The sequence below is a fragment of the Lichenostomus cassidix genome, chromosome Z, assembly GCF_008360975.1.
Source record: "Lichenostomus cassidix isolate B80296 chromosome Z, HeHo_3.0, whole genome shotgun sequence".
Classification (NCBI taxonomy): domain Eukaryota; kingdom Metazoa; phylum Chordata; class Aves; order Passeriformes; family Meliphagidae; genus Lichenostomus; species Lichenostomus cassidix.
In genome coordinates, this window is record NC_139511.1 from 15,762,263 (window position 1) to 15,782,254 (window position 19,992).

The window sequence follows — 19,992 nt, forward strand, 5'->3', positions numbered from 1 at the left end:
CTGACTGATGGGGCTGATTGAAATTTTAGCATTACTTACAGTTAAATTATTTATGTTTTACTTCTTTAACTCCACCAATTTTTAGTGGCTCATGTCATTATCATGTTATATATCATGTAAGACTTATTTCATGCATCCTGCATTCTGCTTTGGAAAGGCTTCTGCAATGGCAAAGTGTGACCTCTAGCTCCGTGATAGTGCTTTATGTCTTGCTTTTTATCAACATAAAGACAAATATAATAGATCTGTTTGGAAAGTGCCTCATGCTGTGACGTCTCAGACAGATCCTGAGCTGATGCAAATCAGTGTAAGGTCTGGCCACATGCCCTGCACAGAATGTGTGAAGTGATAAAATGTTACAGGTATGATGTTCATACTGAACAGGTATGATGTTTTTCAGATTAACATCATACAGGTATGATGTTCATCTGAAAAAACAGATGTGATTAAAGCACAGCAATGAGGTTTTAACACAGTCCTTGCAGACTTCTATACTGCCCAAACATTGAGAAGAATTGCCTCAAAAGTGGTACTCTGGATGCTTTTTTTAACATGTACTACTTGGCAAATCCATAACAAAGTCAATGCGGTAAAGTTTTCACACATATTAGGTCCAGATTCAGAGACAAGGAAAAGGATGTTCTGAACTTCAAACTGAAAAGAACTAATATATTCACAGAGCATCTGTTTTCAATGGTTTGATATTATCACCACCTGAAAGATTTTTCTTAGTTTTTTATATTGAAATGTTCCTTTCTGGTCCTGCCTACTGACATAGAGAAAAAGACTCGACTGACCTAGAGAAGAAGAATTCAACAACCTTCTCTTTCAATTTTTTTTTTCCAGATTAGCCTACTCCCTAATCTTTACATGTTATGGTTTCTAGGCTGCTGATAATTTCCACTTTATCCCCAGATTTCTTGAAACAGTTTTCCAAATTTAAATGCACTATTCCTCTTGAAGGATTGCTAGTACTGTGTAGAGAGGAAAGGTTACTTCACATATGTTACAGAGAGTAAAACTTTTTTATCAAAACAGCATGAGAAAGTATCATTCTGTCCTGTGTTATTTGCTTCACCTGGCATGAAGTAATGGTTAGATTAGAGGAAGTATCAGAGTGGTTGTGTGGCCTTGAAATTAGCAAAAGATTCCTAATTTCCTATACCTGCTCCAGCAAATACTTAAGTATACTCAATTTCTATGGCATTTCATCAGATTCCAGGAAAGGATAGAAATGACTGTATTGCTATAATATATCATGTTAAAGTGTATATATGGCACTTGATTTATAATTAACATCTTCTCTTGCTTGATGTATTAATTTCCATTAAAAGATGATTAGATGAATCTTTCACAGGAACCAGGAGACATATAATCTTCAGTGTCTGCAAGAAACTAGATACTAAGTTTTGTATAGTAGTTTTGGCTAATCATTGCTGTTGTCCTGTGTGAAAGGGAAGAGTTTCATGTTTGAATATTGCTTTCTTTAGAGAGAATGTATTTTTGTTAGTGTGATTTACAGATAGATTTGAGAAAATTAAAATATTATTCTATAGCTTCTCAGAACTGTAAATTATTTCAGATTTTAAAATGCACTGTTTTCACTCTGCATATAATTAAAATAAAATACTAGCATTTGTAAAGTTTCTTTGGAAGTGTTTCTTGTGTGCTATTCCATAGTGTCTGGACTGTCAGTTAAATTCTTAAGAATAATGGTGCAACCATACTAAAATTAATGAGCACTGAGCCTTCAGACTACCTTAAGAATCTGTTGATATTATGTGGTGCTTCTAATAGGTGTGTAGATATAGCTGATTTCTGTTTGTGGCAGTTTCATTCAGAATATGCAATACACTTCCACAAATGGATCCCCTAGCAGCATTGCCAAATTGTTCAGAGAACAGGTACATGGAAATGAGCACAGGACGAAGACAATCAATTTTAAAACCTTTCTTGTCAGCAGCATACTGTGGGGCTTGGGGCTTCGACTTTTTTTTCATTTTTCCATGCTGTGTATTGTTGTGACTAGGGTTCTGCTAGCTTTTGCCCTTCTGGTTTTAATTGAAGAGGCAGTAAGTCCTTGTTGGATCTGTTTCATTCTCACGTGCCCATCATCAAAACTGGAAGCAAACTACTAGCTTGATGGGAATGAGTGGTGGCTGCAGCAGAATTGCCCAGAGTATGGCATATGTCTTTAAAAGTTTGCTGTGCCCAGATTTCCTTTGAGCATTTTAGTAGGAACTGCTGGGTCTGTTCTGTCTCACTTTAGAGAAAAAGAAAAGTAGTGTGGGGTATATGTAGGCTAATATTTTACTGGAACTGACAGTTTTCTTGTCCCATATCTAAGAAACTTGTAAGGTGTATTAACCTTTGATTGTCTTGATAAGAAGGGCGAACTATGATTTAAAAAAAAGATTAAAATGCCATCATCTCCCTCTCCTATAATTGCTTTATTTTAGATTCATTGATTTTTTAAAGAATATTTCTTTTAGGTCTGGAAAGATGGTATTTGGACCAGCAAACCTAGGAGAAGATGCAATAAGAAACTTCATTGCAAAGCATCGTTGTAATTCTTGCTGCAGAAAGCTGAAACTTCCTGGTATGCAAAGTAAAGATTAATTTTTAATCTAAGTATATCTTTATAAGTGTAACAAAGTAAAGACCTAGGTGTGCTTTAAAGACAAGAAATGAAATACTATTGAGCTAAAAGATTCTGGTAGGCATAATCTTTCTGTGCAAAGGCAAACATGAGAATACTGCTCTTTGGCCTACCATCCATTTAAGGATGGGAGCTCATCACCCTGAGGTTGGCATTCAGCATGAAAACTACTTCCCATTGAATTGTTTCCCTTTCTTTGCTAAATCGTAGCTCATTTTTCCCGGGTCATCACTACACATAACATCTGCAATAATTTTTAGAATAAGAAAGAATAACAACAGAAAATTTGCAGTGCATTAGTTGGGGAAAAACTCACTGGAAATTTCCTGGCCCTGCTGCAGCCCCTATTTATGCTTAGTTGGATTGCCTATTGTTCACGTTATATTTGGTAGAATATGCTTCTGTTTGATGTGTGGCAGACTTTAAAAACTGAAAGCCAAAACAGATCACTTTCTGAATGGCTTTTCTGCCACCAATTATTTTTCTGTAGAGAAAGCTCCTTCCCTTCACTGCTAACATGGAGTAATAATTGCCATTTGATTCTGAAACGGAAACTGCAGCGTCATTGGGTTTGATTATTTTTGTCTGTGGCAGTTGGACATAATAGAGGGGAAAATCAGCTGAATGAATACAGTCAGGGAAGGTTCATATGGGCTCACACCACTGAGTCCCCTAGGGCTCTCAACCCCTTGGTTCTGATTTGCCTTGCACCAGATTTTCTTCCTCCTGGAAACATCAAACAAACTGCCATCAGTTACTGGGTTGAGCAGTGCTTGAGATGTACATGCTTTTCAAACATTTACTTGGCTACATTGTTGAATTTGTTTTCTTGCCATAGATTTGAGAAGAAGTGACTACACGTTGGAAACAGCTGGTCCAGCTTTCGAAATAGAAATGAAAACAAGCACCAGAGAAGCTGATGATGCAGATGAGCCTGCACAGTGTGACACACAGCTGTGAAGCAGAGAGCCCCTGTGTTTGCACGCTTGAAAACCTGCCCCTTTTCACTGCCAAGGGTCTGTCCAAAATTACAAAATACAGGAGACTGAGTGCAGCTTCTGTCCGCCCTTGCCTAGACTGTTTAGACAAGGAATGAAAAAAATTTGCTTTATTTACTCCCCTCCCATGCTCTTGTGCAGATCAATGTATTGGCAGGAGCAGGTCACCCATTAGCTGGATGAACTGTCCCATTAGTGCTTTTTTTTAAATGTGGATCATGGTTCCAAATTGTACTTTCTTAGGAAAATGACTGTGACAAGTTTATTTCCAAGTGGTACTAGTTTTTGGTTCTGCTCTTTAGTAAGTAAATGAATGCATACACATGTGCAAATCATTCATTTTCAGTCAGAGCCCACTCAGCCCTGTGCTCACATTTTCTTGGGCATAGAAGGCTCTCCAGGAAATTGCAGAAATACGACTTTCTCTTTAGTATTGATTTTGGTGCAGAGAAAAACCAAGAATGCATGGGTAGTGAATTTGTGGTTTAAACAATAATCATGACAGTTAGACTGAAAAGTTTTGTAAGAACTTTACCTTGAATTCTTTTGCCATATCAAGAAGAAATTGTGCAATAAAGTGGCAGATTAATGGACCCAGAAGCATAGATTTTTCTCATTTTGAGTTGATGAAGTTGATTATTCTGTGGTCTTGAATACAAACACAAAGAACAATTTGAACATCATTTGACTTTTAGGACTTGCTTTCCTTTATAATATTTTAGCTTCTGAATGTTTTAAAGTTGCAATTGGAAGAAAGATTGTGAAAGTTACAAAGAAGAGTGTTTTCCACTTGGTATGTAACTTGTCAGTGTCAAGCTGAATGGAGGACTGTTGTCTAACTGTGGTGCAATTATATTTTGCAGAGTTCACATTTGTTCCTGTTTATGTCCTCTGATTACAGCTGAAGTTCAGAGAACAGAAAAATCAATCTGTGCAATATTATTTCTGTAAAGATTGAAAACAAGTTCAGCAGAAGTATTTCTAATGCAACTGGTATTGTAATACAGATCACACTTAGTATTTAAGCATCTTTGTACTTTGCTGTTGAGTAAAAAACCCTAATGTTCAAATGTCATTAGAAAACTTCATACTTGAATAGAAAACAAAATCATATTTCCCTTGCAACTGAAAGTAAATTTTAATGTGTAAGGGGGATTTTTATTATGATCAGTGATTAGTTTGGTATATGTAGTAAGTGTTGATGTACACATGGGATTTGGAAGTTGCATGTTCCCAGTTTTTATATTGATCATAATACTGATGTTGAATTAATCAGCATTGTAAAGAGTCATTGAAGTAATCACCTACACAATGTTTAGCTGAGATGCTTTCAGTTTCTTAGAGCATTCAGAAGAGGTTTCTATTTTTTTTTCTTAAATTATAGAACAACCCCCCCATATTTTTCCTTATTAGATTATACTTTTCATTTTGACAAATACATACTTTCCTTTGGCTTTTCCTTTTCTCTTTTTCTTTTAGAAGCAAATCAATATATCAGAAAACCTAGCTTGTCTGTGAAAGAGATAGTTTAATTGCATCTCTGCAGACTGTGGGTGACTATTGGTCCATTTGCCTGTAAGGTAGTAATTCTGCTTCCTGGGACTATTGTTTTAAAATCTGACTTAAGGGAGATATGTGCTTACATGAATACATATATATTTATATACTTTAAAGAAAGACCTTTCCCTAAAGGATCTATTAGTATGTCTTTAAATTCAGTTAAGTTAAATGACACATAAATATGTCTTTAAAATCAAAGACAATCAAACTCCTGCCCTGACAGTGGTGTTTTCCTCAAATATTGCCATAAATTCAGAACACATATATATTATGCACAAAAAAATAAAATCTACAGCAGGCTGGGCACGAGCACATTTCATTTCCTTACAGGTTTTGAAGGTGTGCACAAATAATTCTTCAGATTATCTTTTCTTGGCAATGCTCCTGTTGCCTGAAAGAGTTAGTGGCTCCTGCATTCATAGCAATACTTGTGAGAATTCTTGCAATGTATGGATAGCTTAGTGTAGATTAATCTCATTCCATCTTGTCAGTATCTGTCAAGGTACATACTACTTTATACTGAAACTGGGGATCCTTGCAAGATACTGATCTGCGTTAAAATGTAGTTCTAACATTAATAGTTTTAATTTTGTAGCTATTTAATTTTGTTCAGCATGACATATTAAGTGGATGAAACAAGACAAGGAGACATTTCAAATTGTTCCATTGTATGTTTTTATCCTTGCACTAATTTTCCCATGCACGGAGACACTAAGTTGAAAAAAATCCAGTAATTCTGCTGGCTGATAAATTATGCCTCACCTTTCTTTTTGCATTTTTTTTTGGGAGGGCTGATTCCATTTCACTAAACTGCAAATTTAAGTATTTGGTTAAAGACCTTCTTCCCATCCCTCTTCACAGCTAAGTAATAAATTATAATGAAAATAACTTGAAAATTTTTTTTATTTCTTTTGAGTTATTCATATCTTTCTTACTACAGATTCTGGACATTCTTTAAATAGTCTTTTGATTTCTAAATACTGACCTTGGATTGAAGCACATGCCCACTGGATACATTAATAGCACCCAAACTGTGCTTAATGGGCACAGCAATAAGCTCCACTCACACTAAAATTGTGGTGCATGTGAAATAAAAGATATGGAAGTCAGGTTCTTTCTCCTGCTGTTTGACAGCTACTGTGGAAGAGGAAATCTTGTGTGTCAAACCAAACCATAGGATTTTCTGACTATTAGCTTCAATATTTGTTTATGCTGAAAAGCATTTATGGGGATTTCTTTTATATTTCTGGTGGGTTCAGGAAAAAAAAAAGACCTGTTTACCTTGTTCAAATAAGTAAGACAGTAAAGTTTTGAAAGAACAAAACAAAATTTCCACCAGAATATTTATAAGCTCACATTTTAATATGAGCTTGAAAGAAGCTTACTTAGGAATTCAGTTGGGATTATCCACAGCAAATTTTCTTTTGGCATCTGCTTCACTGGAGATGGAGCTTGAACATATAAAAAATATTCAGAAATTGAACACATACTCAGGAAGGCTTTTTTTTTTTTTTAATTCATAGTGTAGTATATTTGAGGTTATTCATTTATTGTTAGTGCAATAAAATCAAAAGGGATATTACACATGTATTTTCTAGAAATGGATTTGTATTTCTTGTAGTTTTGTCAATCTATTTCTTACTATTTCAAAAGAATAAAAAACCAGTTTCACGATGTTTATGTTCTTTGGTGTAAAATGCAATAACCTGTTTCTGAGCACTGAGGGCAACAGGTGAAAGTAACATACAGAAAATAATGCAGTTATTTTTATTTTTAATCTCAAAATAATAAACATCTGTCCAATATTTATGATGTGGTTTCCAGGTCCTCTTTTATTTTATTTCTGTAGTAGCATTAGCTTCTATTCTTGTACTCAATTTACTTACAGTAAGAACACTTCTACACCTGTCTCATAAGTCAAAATTTAATTTTACAGAAGAAGAAAGTACATATTTTAATTTACTTATTAGTTCAGTAAACTCTAGATTTTTTTTTTTTGAGATGCGTGCTCAATTCTTAGAAAACTTGGTACTTAGTAAATCCAATCACTGCTGCAGGTTTTAGAAAAATAGATATCATTGCTTTAATATGACAGTCTTGTTTTTCACTCTGGTTTTAGTTCTCTGATGTGAAAACCTGTGTAGCTACTAGAGTAAACAAGAGCTGACACAGATGAATAGCACTCCATTGACTTCATTGTCAAATCTGCTACCTTTTATATCTATTTTCCATACTTAGGATGCTGTTGCCAGTCACTTTTTGCTGAAAAATTGTTTCCAGAGATAAAGAAAAACCTGTCTGGATTGACGTGGACCTTCCAATCAACTGTGGTCACACCAGAGTAGTCAGTGCTTACCTTATTGCTAGATCATTTGTAAGATCTGTTATGCTTTTCAGCTTTTCTTTACTGTCTTTGTCATATATTGACTTACGCTGGAAAACAGTTTGATCTTCCAATTTACGGTAACTATTGCTGGGGGAGAAAATCTTCAAACTAAAACTAAGCAAAAACTATTTTCCTCTTTGACATTGAAGGATGTGTAAACAGTTGTAATGTTCTGTCCATTTGCCTCCCTGGCATTGGTTCTGTTTGCAGAACAGAAAACAGACCAGTATTTTAAAATACCATGGGTCCATTTAGGTACTAATATTCAGTTGTGATAAAGCACTTAAGGCTCAAGAAGAAAAATCAGAGAAAAGTTCAGCAGGAAAGAAGTGACTTAGTTGCCTAAAGGAAGTCTGGCTCTGTTCTTTGTGTCAAGGGTTTAGGTAAATGACTACAACCTTCCATTTCTCAGGTTGTCACTGAAAAGAATATGATCTAGGTAGCCCAACCTATGCATGGGTGGCAGAATGGAGGAGGAGATGAAAGAGGAGGAGACAGAGAGAAGGAAGAGGAGGGGAGGCTGAGGAACAGAGAGCAGTCTGACTTCTGAGCCTTTCTTCTGCCTTTTTTCCTGACCGAACTCCTGCCCCACAGAGACACTGCCAATGTCATCCTGTCTCTGTGGTCTGTAGCATGAGGCAGTAATACATACTAAAACACATTTACACACTATGCTCAGGTGGCCTGGTTTCAACAGGCATCTCACCAGGTGATGAAAAAAAGAGATGCTCCTCCTAAGATGGCCCCTACTGTGAAGTTTGAAGTGCAATGTGACCTCTGAGAATGTCTGAGCAGGAAACAGTCAGGTCAGCAGCTGACCAAGGGAGGTCCATGGTGGTCAGCTAGGAATGGTCACATATTCCCTCTGCTCTACTAACTGGATGTAAAGTTGGCCTCAAGTGACCCTAAGGAAATGTGGTCTGATTAACTTCAGGTAACCTCTCCTCATTAAAGGAGCCCAGGCTGACCCCCAATGATTGCTTGGCGTAGTTAATTGGAATTAAGGTTGGTATCAGATGACACATCTGCGGGTTAATCTGTTCTGAATAGGACTTCAAAAGACTTGTTGAATGAAAATTTGGCCTGGTGTGACCCTGGGCAATTTACTGGGTGCAAAGCTGACCCCAGGCATTGAACTTAGATGACCCCAAGCAGATCATTGGCTATCATGTTGTCCCAAGGTGACCCATTCTATCTAATTTGCTAGCATGTTGACCTCAGATGAGCCTTGGGGCTCAAAAATGAAGCCAATTGGACCTGGTGTGGCTCCCATAAGTTATTTAAACTCATGTTTACTTAAACTGGCCTGTGTCACAACCATGAGATTTGACCTCAGATGACCCTGCAGTGAGAGCTGCAACTCAGGTTGAACTCAGATACGAGTCAAGGACTGTGACTGACCTCTTGGCACCAGATGAGGGGCAGGTTGACATCAAATGACAAACCAAACAATTAACTGGATCTTAGGCTTACCTTAAATGACTTCTGGGCATTGAACAAAGGCAGCACTGACCTTACATGAACTCTAACAGCCTCTGGTTGACCTCAAATGTGTCATGAGTGCTTAACTGGATACCAAACAGACTTTAAATATTTGCCCCTCTTTCAAAAGAGAAGAGTGGTGACTTTAAAGGAGCTCTGTGGAGGTCAAATATATGTCAAGTCTGTCTCTCTGTATGTCAGGTTGACTTCAGATGATCTTAGCCTCCAAACTAGAGCCTAGCTGACCTCAAACAATTCCTTGCATGTACCTGGGTCTCATGATGATGCAACACAAACTGATTTGACAGATTAACTGACCTCTCAGGTTCACCTCAGATGACCCTACAGCAGTTATTTAGCCCTCAAGTTGATCTCAAATGGCCCTCCTGCAAATTGATGGAGACCTCCAGTGATCATGGGCCAGTTACTTGGTTCTCATTTAACCTTGAGTGACCCCAAGCAGTTCACCTCAAATGATATTTAGACCCTCTAACTGTATCAGAAGTTGATTTCAAATGTCCTCTTAGGTGGAAATGGGGGCTGATAATTGGCCTAAGTGACTTCCTGTTGGAAGTTAAAGAGCACAGTTACCTGTCTTGAACACTGTTAAGGCTACAGAGGGGAGGAATTTGTGACAGAAAGGTGCTACTTCCAGGCTTGGCAGAGGCAAGATCTGGTTAGCACATCCTGGATAATGCATCAAATTTTCCTCGCAGTGACAGACTGTGAGGAAAAAACAGTGACAGACTGCATGAAAGAAGCCAGCTGATCTTATGCATATCACTTATTAAACAAAGATCATCCCAAATTACAGGACAGACATCATCTGCAAACACCAACAGAGCTACCCAAATATGCCTCTGTGGATACTGGAACTCAAGCTGCATAAAGGTGGTGCTGTTGTCTGGGTGTGAGGACCTAGCAGGAGGTTAACAAAGCTTGGGAAAAGGATGTATCACTGATAGTGGATACAAAAAATACAGAATTAATGGGCCACAAGGACATTCGGCAGAACTCCCAAGACAAGGAAGAAACTAATAAAGACAACTCAGCAACTGTGCTGAAACAGCTCCAACTGGGTAAAAGGTAATTCTTGCAGGAGAAGATGGACCAATGGGGTGCTGCAGGTACTGACTATATTCTGCTAGCACTGCCTATCTCCTTTTCCCTATCTCCCTTTTGCTCTTTTCCCCACTCACTTAATATTACAAACTAAAGTCAGCATTGTTAAACCAGCATTTGGTCCTGCTTGCACCTTAATTTGGGCAGAGTCATCTCTCACTCATCAGATCATAACACCTCCAAATAGATAAGTGGCTGCCCTGTTGACGTCAATTGACCTCTGATTGCAAAAGCCTGAAATTACTTCTAGTGGTCTAAATGGATCTCAGGTTCATTTCAATTGACTCCTATGCACCACACAAGTCATTTGTTAATTTCAAATGATCCCCTTTTCAACTGCTTGTATATTAAATTAACATCAGATGACCCTGGAGAAAATATGTGGGATATTTTCATGTTGAATTGATACTTAGGTGGACCTCAGATTACCCCAGTAAAATTCACTGGATTGACTAGACTTTGGATAGAAGGCAAAAAATAGGGATTGAGATTGACTTTACATGACTTCTTGTACAGATTACTGTCTCTGAGTTTGACCTGAGATGACCCTTGGTCAGGCAATGGGAATGAGCTGACCTTCAATGACCTTTGTGCTGCTAATTACATTTCTTGCTGAACTTAGATGATCCTTGTAGAGCAAATGACACCCAGGACTGTCCTCAGTTCATATAAACATAGATTACTTCAGTTTGTAAGTGTCCTTGGAAGCTCATCTAGTTCATCTCTCTGCACAAAGCATTTACAATTAGATGTCATTCCTACCCTTTTCCAGGTAAATTTTGCTTTTTTCCAACAAAGGAGATTCCACAACTTTTCTCAGCAACCAGTTCCAGTATTTAATCACTCAGGTTTTTAATGTATCTAATTGTAATTTCCTTTGTTTCTACCTGTGTCCACAGCACCTCTTGCTGTGGGGCTCCTAGAAGACCCTGGCTACAATTTGTGCTGGCTTCACTCCTGTTTCTCACCGCCCAGAGCTCGGGTTGCCAGGCCATGTTGCACTGAGGAGGCAGGTCTGATGTCAAGCCTGACAGCAACAGAAGCTGCAGATCAGGGTCTGACCAGGCAAGGAGCAGGTGAAGACAAAAAAGCAAGCCTGAGGGTCTCAGCCCTCAAGAGATGAGACAGGAACCCCAAAAGATCCTTTGTCACACGGTTCTTTTCACAGCAACCTGACCCCAGGTTACAACTGCACTGTCAGAGCAGGTGCATCTCGAATACTACAAGAGAGCAGAAAGAGACCACAGAGGCTGAGGTGCTATGAGGGCCCAGACACCCTATTCACAACAAAGGCACTCTTCTGTTAGCTTTTTTTTGTCTAAAAAGTGGAATCATAGATCCTTTTGTCACTAAAATCATTAGGTAATTTCCTGCAAAGTTGCTTCTTATCCAGTTGGCCTCTAGCCTGTGCAGCTGCATGTTCAGTCCATCCATCCCACGTGTAGGAACTTTGCTTTTGTCTCACTTTGCAATATTCCTGCTTATCCCTGTGTCTGTCAAATAGCTGATGCATCATGAGCTTGTCCTGATTTGTTATCCTACATTAACTGGAAAAGAGCACACTCTGCCCGATCATGATGGTTGTCTATCTCAAATTTCACTTTATTTTTGATATATTTCCTAACAGCTCTAGATCCCAACATACGTATTTCCCCACTGATGTGAGCTGATGTGGGCCTGGGACCTATGGACCTGAGGCAAACTGGGGATACAGCTGACTTGAAACCCCTGAGTGGCAAAAAAAGTAGAGCAGTTTTCTGCAAAGTGCGTGAAACAGAGAACAGTAGTTTCCTTTGGGCTGACAAAACATAGTAGTTTCCTTTGGGCTGACTTAAACTGAGAGGACCTCTGACTGGTAAATCAGTGTCGTATTCTTTTCTATATTGTACTTAAGAAGATAGTAGAAAGAGACCAGTCCTGCTGGGTATATGTGCTGATTTTGGCTCAGTTTAGCTCAGTTTTCTTCAGAGTGGCTAGCATGGGGTTTTGTTTTGGGTATGTGTTGAACACAGTGTTGATACTGTGGAGGTGTTTTTGTCATTGCTGAGCAGGGCTTATACAGAGCCTTTTGTGCTTCTTGCACTGTCATACTGGCTGGTAAGCTGGGGGTGCATGGAAAGCTGGGACAGGTGACTCCAACTGACCACAGGGATATTCCATTCCATTCCATTCCATTCCATTCCATTCCATATGACAGTATGTTTGGTATATAAAGTGGAGGGGGAAAGAGAAAGAAGGGAGGAATATTTGGAGCGATGATGGTTGTCTTCCCAAGTCACTCTTACATGTGATGGAGCCCTGCTTTCCTGGGTGTGACCAGCCTGCCTGTGGGAAGTAGCAAATTAATTCCTTGCTTTGTTTTGCTTACATGTGTGGCATTTTCTTTCCCTACTAAACTGTCTCTATTTCAAGCCATAAGTTTTCTAACTTGCTTTTCTAATTCTTTCCCTCATTCCACTGGTTGCTGGTTTGGTTTGGGCTTGGTTGCTGGTTTAAACCACGACAGCATGAATCTGGTCACCAAAATCCAGGAAATAAACTCTCTCACCAATTTGTTAGGTTAGAAAGTTGACATAATTCAAAACTGGGGTACATGGGAATCGCTCTACAAAACATGTACTTCAGTTATCAAAACACTTAACTATTTATACATTTTAGCTAATAGACGAATTGTTCATTGGTGTTCATTGAAGGTGTTCATTGGCTTACAGATTACGTAGTTCTGTTCATTAATAAGTATTTTTTCTTCTATTGCTTACTGATTTCCCACTTCTCATGATAATTAGTCCACATCTTCAGTCCTCTTATTGTCTTTTACTTGGATAGGGAGAGTCTCAGTAATTGTAAGTTTCTTCTTCATCTCTGGTTTCTGTAAGATGTCTTCGTAGTTTATAAATTCTGCATTCTTGGTGTACAGATCTCAATAAGAGCAGGCAGCACTATTTCCTTTGTCTTTCCTGAGCTCTGCCTTAAAATTTCTTTCAGCTGTTTCACTGGGATTGCCATGTTCCAGTCAATACTTGCTGTAAGTGCTATAAGTCCCATCACAACAAGATTGTTACTGTTTTCTTGGCCAAACTAAGCCTAAACTCTCTTGCAGGGGCAGTGGCAGAATGACTCACTGGCTCCTGTGAAATAAAGAATCATCTGCTATAGAAAATAGAACCCCACTGTTCCAGGTGTGACCAAAATACTAAACAACCCATGAATGACTGCTTTACTTTGGCAAATATCAAGCATTCTCCGTCTGTCCTTTAGGGAATGGTGTATCTCAAACAGAATCCTTACCCCTGGTAAGGGGAGCCCAGAAGCCCCATCAGGAGCAGGAGCAGGAGCAGCTGAGTGGACACTACTGAACACAGCTGAGCACACTGGTCTGGGAAAAACACTGGGCAGCATGGCACAGACGATCCAAGCTCCCAAGGGGGTTGATTTGTCCTAGTTCTTTGCCGTTTTGGGTTTTTTTTGTTTTTTGTTTTTTTATTTTTTTGAATGGGGAGGTGGGTGGCAATGTTTGGTGGTGAACACTTTTGTGGATAAAACACCCTCTCTCTTTTCTATACTGTTGTTGGGGCTTTTTTTGCTATTAATACTGCTGTGGGTATTGTGATTTTCAGTAAATTGTTTTTCCAATTTATAACCTCTCCCTAATGGTCCTACTTCATCAGAAGGGGCAGGGGAAAGGGAACAGCTTGAGTGGGGTTTAATCTTCTAGATGGGTTTTAAACCACTACAGACCATTTAAATATCGAAGGAGCAGCACACACAGTTCCTTCCAGAGCATGAGGGTAACCTTCACTCTCCAGGGAACCTGCTTTAATTAATTAAAAAAAACACCCCAGCAATAAACAGTGAAATGCTCATACTTCAATCACTCCATGAACCTCCCACATGCTTGTTTGCCACATCTCATTTCTTCTTCCTTTTTTGGTCATCTTTCCTACTCTAAAATTGTCATAAATAAGACTTAAGGATCAAACTGGGCTCTTTCTGCATGTAAAGCTGGAGTAGTTAATAGTGCCCTTTGTGCTGAAAAATATTAAAAATCTGATGTACTCTTTATCACAGATTCCATTTCAATGCTGAGAGAGGCAATTCCTACACCAGACATTTATGATAGGACAAAGTGATTATATTGTCTTCTGCTGGTATCTGTTTTAGAAAGGCAGACAAGCTAAACAGCCACATCTGTACTGAAATAATACAGATGGTAAAACAAATTTTCAATCAGAAAATTATATTGATATTAATATTAATATCATCTGGCAAATCTTAACCTCTTCATTTGACCTCTGTTTATTTGAGTGCTAAGCCTCTTTGTTCTGGTTTTTTTTTTATGATCAGCCACATAACTTGTACAGCAGTTTCACTGTTTCCAAATACTACTGCTTATGTGAGGTTGGACTTGAACTGTGAGAAAACTCGATTATTTTTTTTGCAAATTTCACATCCTGTAGCTTCTTGGCACCACATCCACCCAGCACTATTTACATACCCAATTACTCCAATAGCACGAGTTTAGATTCTTGGGTTTGTTTTCAGAAAAAATCCCAGAAAAAAAATTTATGTCACAATTGTTTTGGGAGACCTTTATGCCTATTGTTAGGAAATTGGATTATAAACTGCAAATCTGGCACCTGTGTTTGCCTACAAATCCCTTGTTCACAGATTAATCCACCTACCTGTCCATGCATAGCAAGAAAGTCTGTGGCCCAAGGGCTTGTGGAAGGAGAAATTGTGGAAAAGAAAATATGAGTTTACAAAGAGATCCTGACTCTCTTGTACTCAGAAAATGTAAATCAAGGGTATAAAAGTGACATCCAATTACATCATGCAGGGTCCATGAAGAAGAAGAAGAAAGAAGAAGAAGAAGAAGAAAGAAGAAGAAAGAAGAAGAAATAATCATAGACTGAGCTGGTGCCAGCTTTCTAATTAAGATATTGTAAAATAAGTAAAGTCTAGCAGGAATAAGTGTTACTAGAAAAAAAAGACAACCAAACAAAACCCCAAAATACTGCCCCTCAAAACCCAAGCCTCAAAACCAGGGCAAGACAAAAACTCCTTATAGATGTTTACTATCCAATTGTGGAAATACAAAAAAACCCCCAAAACACCAAACCCCCCTGCCAAAAAAAACCCCCAAACCAAACCCAAAGAAATCCAAACAAACAAAGAAAAAACCACAACACGAAAACCACAACCAACCAATCAACAACAACAACAAAATGACAAAAACAACCACCCAAAAACCCTAAAACCAGAAATATTCAGCAAGCCAAGTGTGTGGGAAGGAGAAAGATTTTATTTCCAACCCTGCAACATTAGGAAGCACAGTCTTTCAGTTAGCTAACTAAGGAATCAAATACTTGTATTTTCAGATTAATTTACTGCAGCAGCTTTTAAAACAGGGCTATAGAAATGTGGGGTTTATTGCTTGGCTAGTGAGCTCTAAAGTGTGATGTATAATACCCAAAATAAACAAATCCCCTTTAAAGAGCAGCTGGTAGGTGTGAAAAGTCTATTTTCTTTTATTTTTCAGAATTACATCTGTTACTAGAGCATGCCTGAAGCTGAGGATTCAGACACAATAGTTAAGGCAAGTTTAGACGCCCTGTGAGGATATGCCTGTAGTTTGAATCCAGCCTGAGGTCCCAGATTGGCTGAGATTTTGACAGCCTCCTTGATTTTGGTAGCACCCTCCAGGGCCTTCTGACTGTCACAGCTTAGCAACTGCCTCTCAGTAACTCTTGATGTTTGGAATAATTACATCCCCTTCCTCTCCTTGAAACAGCACAACTTCCCTTCATATACAAATTGCAAAATGGCTTATAGAATGGCATGAAGTCTCTTCTAAATATTGTCTGTCTCTTCAATTTTCAAAGCTCAAGCTTATGCAAAAATGTTTTCTATGAACCCATCCAATGAGGAGAAAACTCTAGATGATCACTTCATCTTATAAATAAGCACCATTTATTAGATATTGTGTTCTATTTATTTTTCTATCTTGAATTTGCAGTTCCATACACTCTACTTCATTACCCAGTGTAACGTCCAAAAACGCAGACACTAACTAGTTATTTCTGGTACTGCGCCCTCTGTTCAAATGACAAGGCAAAAGGGAAAATATACTTTCTCTTGCTATTCTAGGCCATCCTGAATTGAAATATCCCATGAAAGTGACTCTTTTTCCTTTATCTCAGTCCTGAATTTCAGTCCCCACCTATATGTTGAAGTTAGACTACGAAAAGTATTATGGGTCTGAGCTCCCATGCTGACCTTATGATAGCTTTTCTTTGAATTTCTCCATTATCTGAACAGCTCTGTTTACCAAACCTATTATCCTTCCCCCTTGGTTTTCAAGCTGAGAGAGCACAAGCAACATCTTTAATGGCTCACAGATTGATAATTAACAATTTACGTGTCCCTTGTAAGGCTGGTAAGCAAAAGAACTGCTTTTGGGCAGTGAAAATACTGGAGAGAAGGAAGTGGAAGTCAACTTGCTTTATTAAGTTGTACTGCTTCATTAATCACAATCTATCTTTTATTGCATTGCTCAAAGCCAAATCCATTCTATTTCTTGGGAATGAGTTAGATTATAATCAAGTGCTCTTAATGCACCTTTGACATCTGGCCTAGCAGCTGGCTATCACTAATATTGCTCTTTAGAAATGTCAGGAGCCACATTTACTGTGACCATTCTAGTCCTTCTGATTTAAGCTACTGTACAGGGCAATGAATTACCTTAAAGGAGCTCCTCTGGAAAGTCCTAAGCTTTATGCTGGATCCCCTGCCAGTCTCACCACTTGGTGAGTATGAACAATCATACAATGGAACTGATTTGACTTTGCTGCTCCTGGAGTTTCATTGCCTTTAACCTTGAGATGTAATGATGGTAATGCCATGCTAAGTGCCTCTCCTACCCAGGTTTGTCTGCTCAGGTAGGGCACCCATTCTTGTTAGCTGAAAACTGCTCTGATTTGCAGGGAGAGGGGAAATAGATTGAGCATGATTAATACCACTATGAATGCAACCTATTTTCTTGCAAGGCTTTTGAAGGTGGTAGTCACTGAGACACATTTATTTCTTTATTAATTGTAAGCTTATGATGAAAAAAGTCTGAGATTTTCTTTTTTTCCCTTAGTGACATCAGCTGAAAGCCCCTGCTCCTTCCTATGGCCAGGCAGACTTACTTGAATATGGACTGCATTAAATTTGGTGGCAATTGTTCTTTTCTAATGAAGGTGCAGTGAGAGTTTTCTTTCCCTAGTAGTGAAAGATAAAGAAATTAGAGCTGTTCAGTGTAACTGCCCATCCCACACCTGGAGGGATGAGTTAGAGCCCTCAGCTTTCCAGGTACTATGTTACCTACCTTATTTCCCCAGCTGTTATCCAGTGCCCTCTCATGTTGTTATCTCCTTCTGACTCTATGACTTGGAAAGAATCTAGGAAATGGGATGAATATGAAACAGAATAGCAGTTTAAGAGTCTTTATTATGACGTGGCCATTCTCAGACTGAAAGCTTTTAACAGAGGCATCAGCTTCCTCCCCAGATGCTGTGGTCAGAAGAGGCCACTTTTTGGACTCACAGGAACCAGTTACTGTGCCCTGCTCTTAAGCCTAACTCTTGCTCACTGGGGCATCTGCAAGCACATTTTCTACTCTAGGAGTGGCCTCTCTTGACACAATGCATCCTAAAGATGGTATTTCCTAGCAAGTCTCAGTGTGACAGATGATGGGGATTTTATTTGTCAGCCTGTGAACCGTATGTTAAGATCCAGGTGTTAATATTATTAGAGAGATGTCTCTGCCCGAATTAAAGTGCAAAAGAGATCATATGCCAAAGTCAGTAAGATTTATATTTAGGAATAAATGTAACGTAGAGAGGGAGACAAGGAAAGAAAAACAAAGGATGGGGGGGAAGAGAAAGAGAGTGACGAAGTAAAAAAAATATCACCCCGTCTGGATCCTGATGGTGCCAGTCTTGATCCATCAGGAGTGGGGGAAGCCCATGAAACAAAGTCCACCAGGTTTACCTTTCTTCATATTCAGGTGAAAAAGTCCAAGCACCTCCTGTGGGGCAGGGAGTTTTACATTGGATGATGTTAATAGTTTGGATCATGGGACAATTCAGGAGCCTTTGACGGTTTATAACATCTTCAAATATTTTACAGCTGCCTCTTACATCATCAAAGTTGAGTCAATTATGGCTCATTAGCAGGAATGAGTATCTTCAGGCTATGTGTGAATGTTCTGGTTCTTCTCCAGAGGGGAGTTTTAACAGCTGAGCTGCTTGTGGAAGGACTTGATAAAAAGCCCTACCCCACCCCACCCCACAGGATTTGCCTCTCCCCTTACCTTGTTCAACACCCAGCTGTAGCCTCCACTGAAGGGTGTGCACCTCCTCTGCACCTGGGCAGTTCAGTGGTCGATTGTTTGGGTCACTAACCATTAACAGTCCAGCCTCTCACAGCATATTTTATAGAGACCATCATGTATTCACTGATACATCCCAGCAATTAGTAACACCCAGCAGTAGATGCTGGTGACCTGAGAGATTTAAATGCATGCAGCTGCCTTTGTCAAAAGGTTATGACCAGAGACAAAATTCTCACATTAATGAGAAGAATTAATGAAATCTTAATCCAAAAACCACAAATTTACCTTTCCCCACTGAGAGAGCAGGGGGCAACACAAAATCATAGAAGCATTAAAGTTAAAAAGACCTCTAACACCACTGAGTCCAGCCGACAACCCAACACCGCTGTGCTCACCATGAAATTGTGTCCCCATGTGCCACATCCACATGCTTTTTAAACACTTCCAGGGAAAATGACTTCACCACTTGCCTGTGCAGCCAATGTCTGGTCACCCTTTCAGGGAAGGACTTTTTCCTAATGTCAAATCTAAACCTCCCCTGGCACAGCTTACTGCCATTTCCTCTCATCATTTCACTTGTTACTTGGGAGAGATTAATCCCCACCTTGCCACAAATTCCTTTCAGGTAGTTGTAGAGAATATTAATATCTTCATTTCTTAAGGCAGAACTTTTCTGCACAACTTTTGTCTGCTAAAATGTTCTGCACTTCCCAAAGGTGCATGGATAGCTATATTCAGACAGTCACTTAGGCACACATCTTTTATTTATTTCTTTGTATATGGTATGGGCTTAAAAAGCACACACAAGCTAATACCATTGGCTTTCCAGGACATCATTTGATGACCTTCCATTTGATGTAACAGTGCTCCTGAATGCATTTTTCCAAGAAAAATTGGGGAGGGGTGGGAATTGCAAGCCCAGTAAATGACAGACCTAACTTCTAAGCCAACAGCAAATTTTTATTGGTAAGAGAGGAATAGCAGCATATATTTGCTACAACTTACAGTGTTTAGACATCAGATGTCACAAAGCAGCAAAGGATATACTAAATATTGCCCGTGTCAATCACTGAGCCATTTAGAGTAATGATACGAAGCTGATCAACTACAGCTGCAATTTTAGTGATGCTTTCTTTGTAACTGAATCAATTTTTGAATGTCAAAATGCAACAAAACCAGCTGGATAGAGGATGCAATTTTTAAAGCCCTCAGACAAGGCTCTTTTTACTAGTTTGAGGCAGCTCCAGACTAACTCAGCATTTGGCCAAACTTGCTATTGGTCAATTTTTGCAACTGGAAGCATCTTACACAGCACTTCATTAGGACTGGGCTGAATCTACTGATTATGGAAGTGCTCTCTTAAGCTCTGTAATGCAGTTACTGTTGTGAGGATTTTGAAAGGAATTAT

At 38.9% G+C, this 19,992-nt stretch overlaps 1 protein-coding gene across 2 annotated transcripts in view; it reads left to right on the top strand.

The window, feature by feature from the left end:
* Positions 1 to 7,026, top strand: part of TRPM6 (transient receptor potential cation channel subfamily M member 6) — a 91,744-nt gene extending 84,718 nt beyond the window's left edge. For both annotated transcript variants that reach the window (XM_085042157.1, XM_085042158.1), the window contains exons 39-40: positions 2,493 to 2,599; positions 3,498 to 7,026. In XM_085042157.1, coding sequence (XP_084898283.1) covers positions 2,493 to 2,599; positions 3,498 to 3,619 — 229 coding nt within the window. In that variant the 3' untranslated portion in view covers positions 3,620 to 7,026. The remainder of the gene's footprint in view (positions 1 to 2,492; positions 2,600 to 3,497) is intronic.
* The last annotated feature ends 12,966 nt before the right edge of the window (positions 7,027 to 19,992 follow it).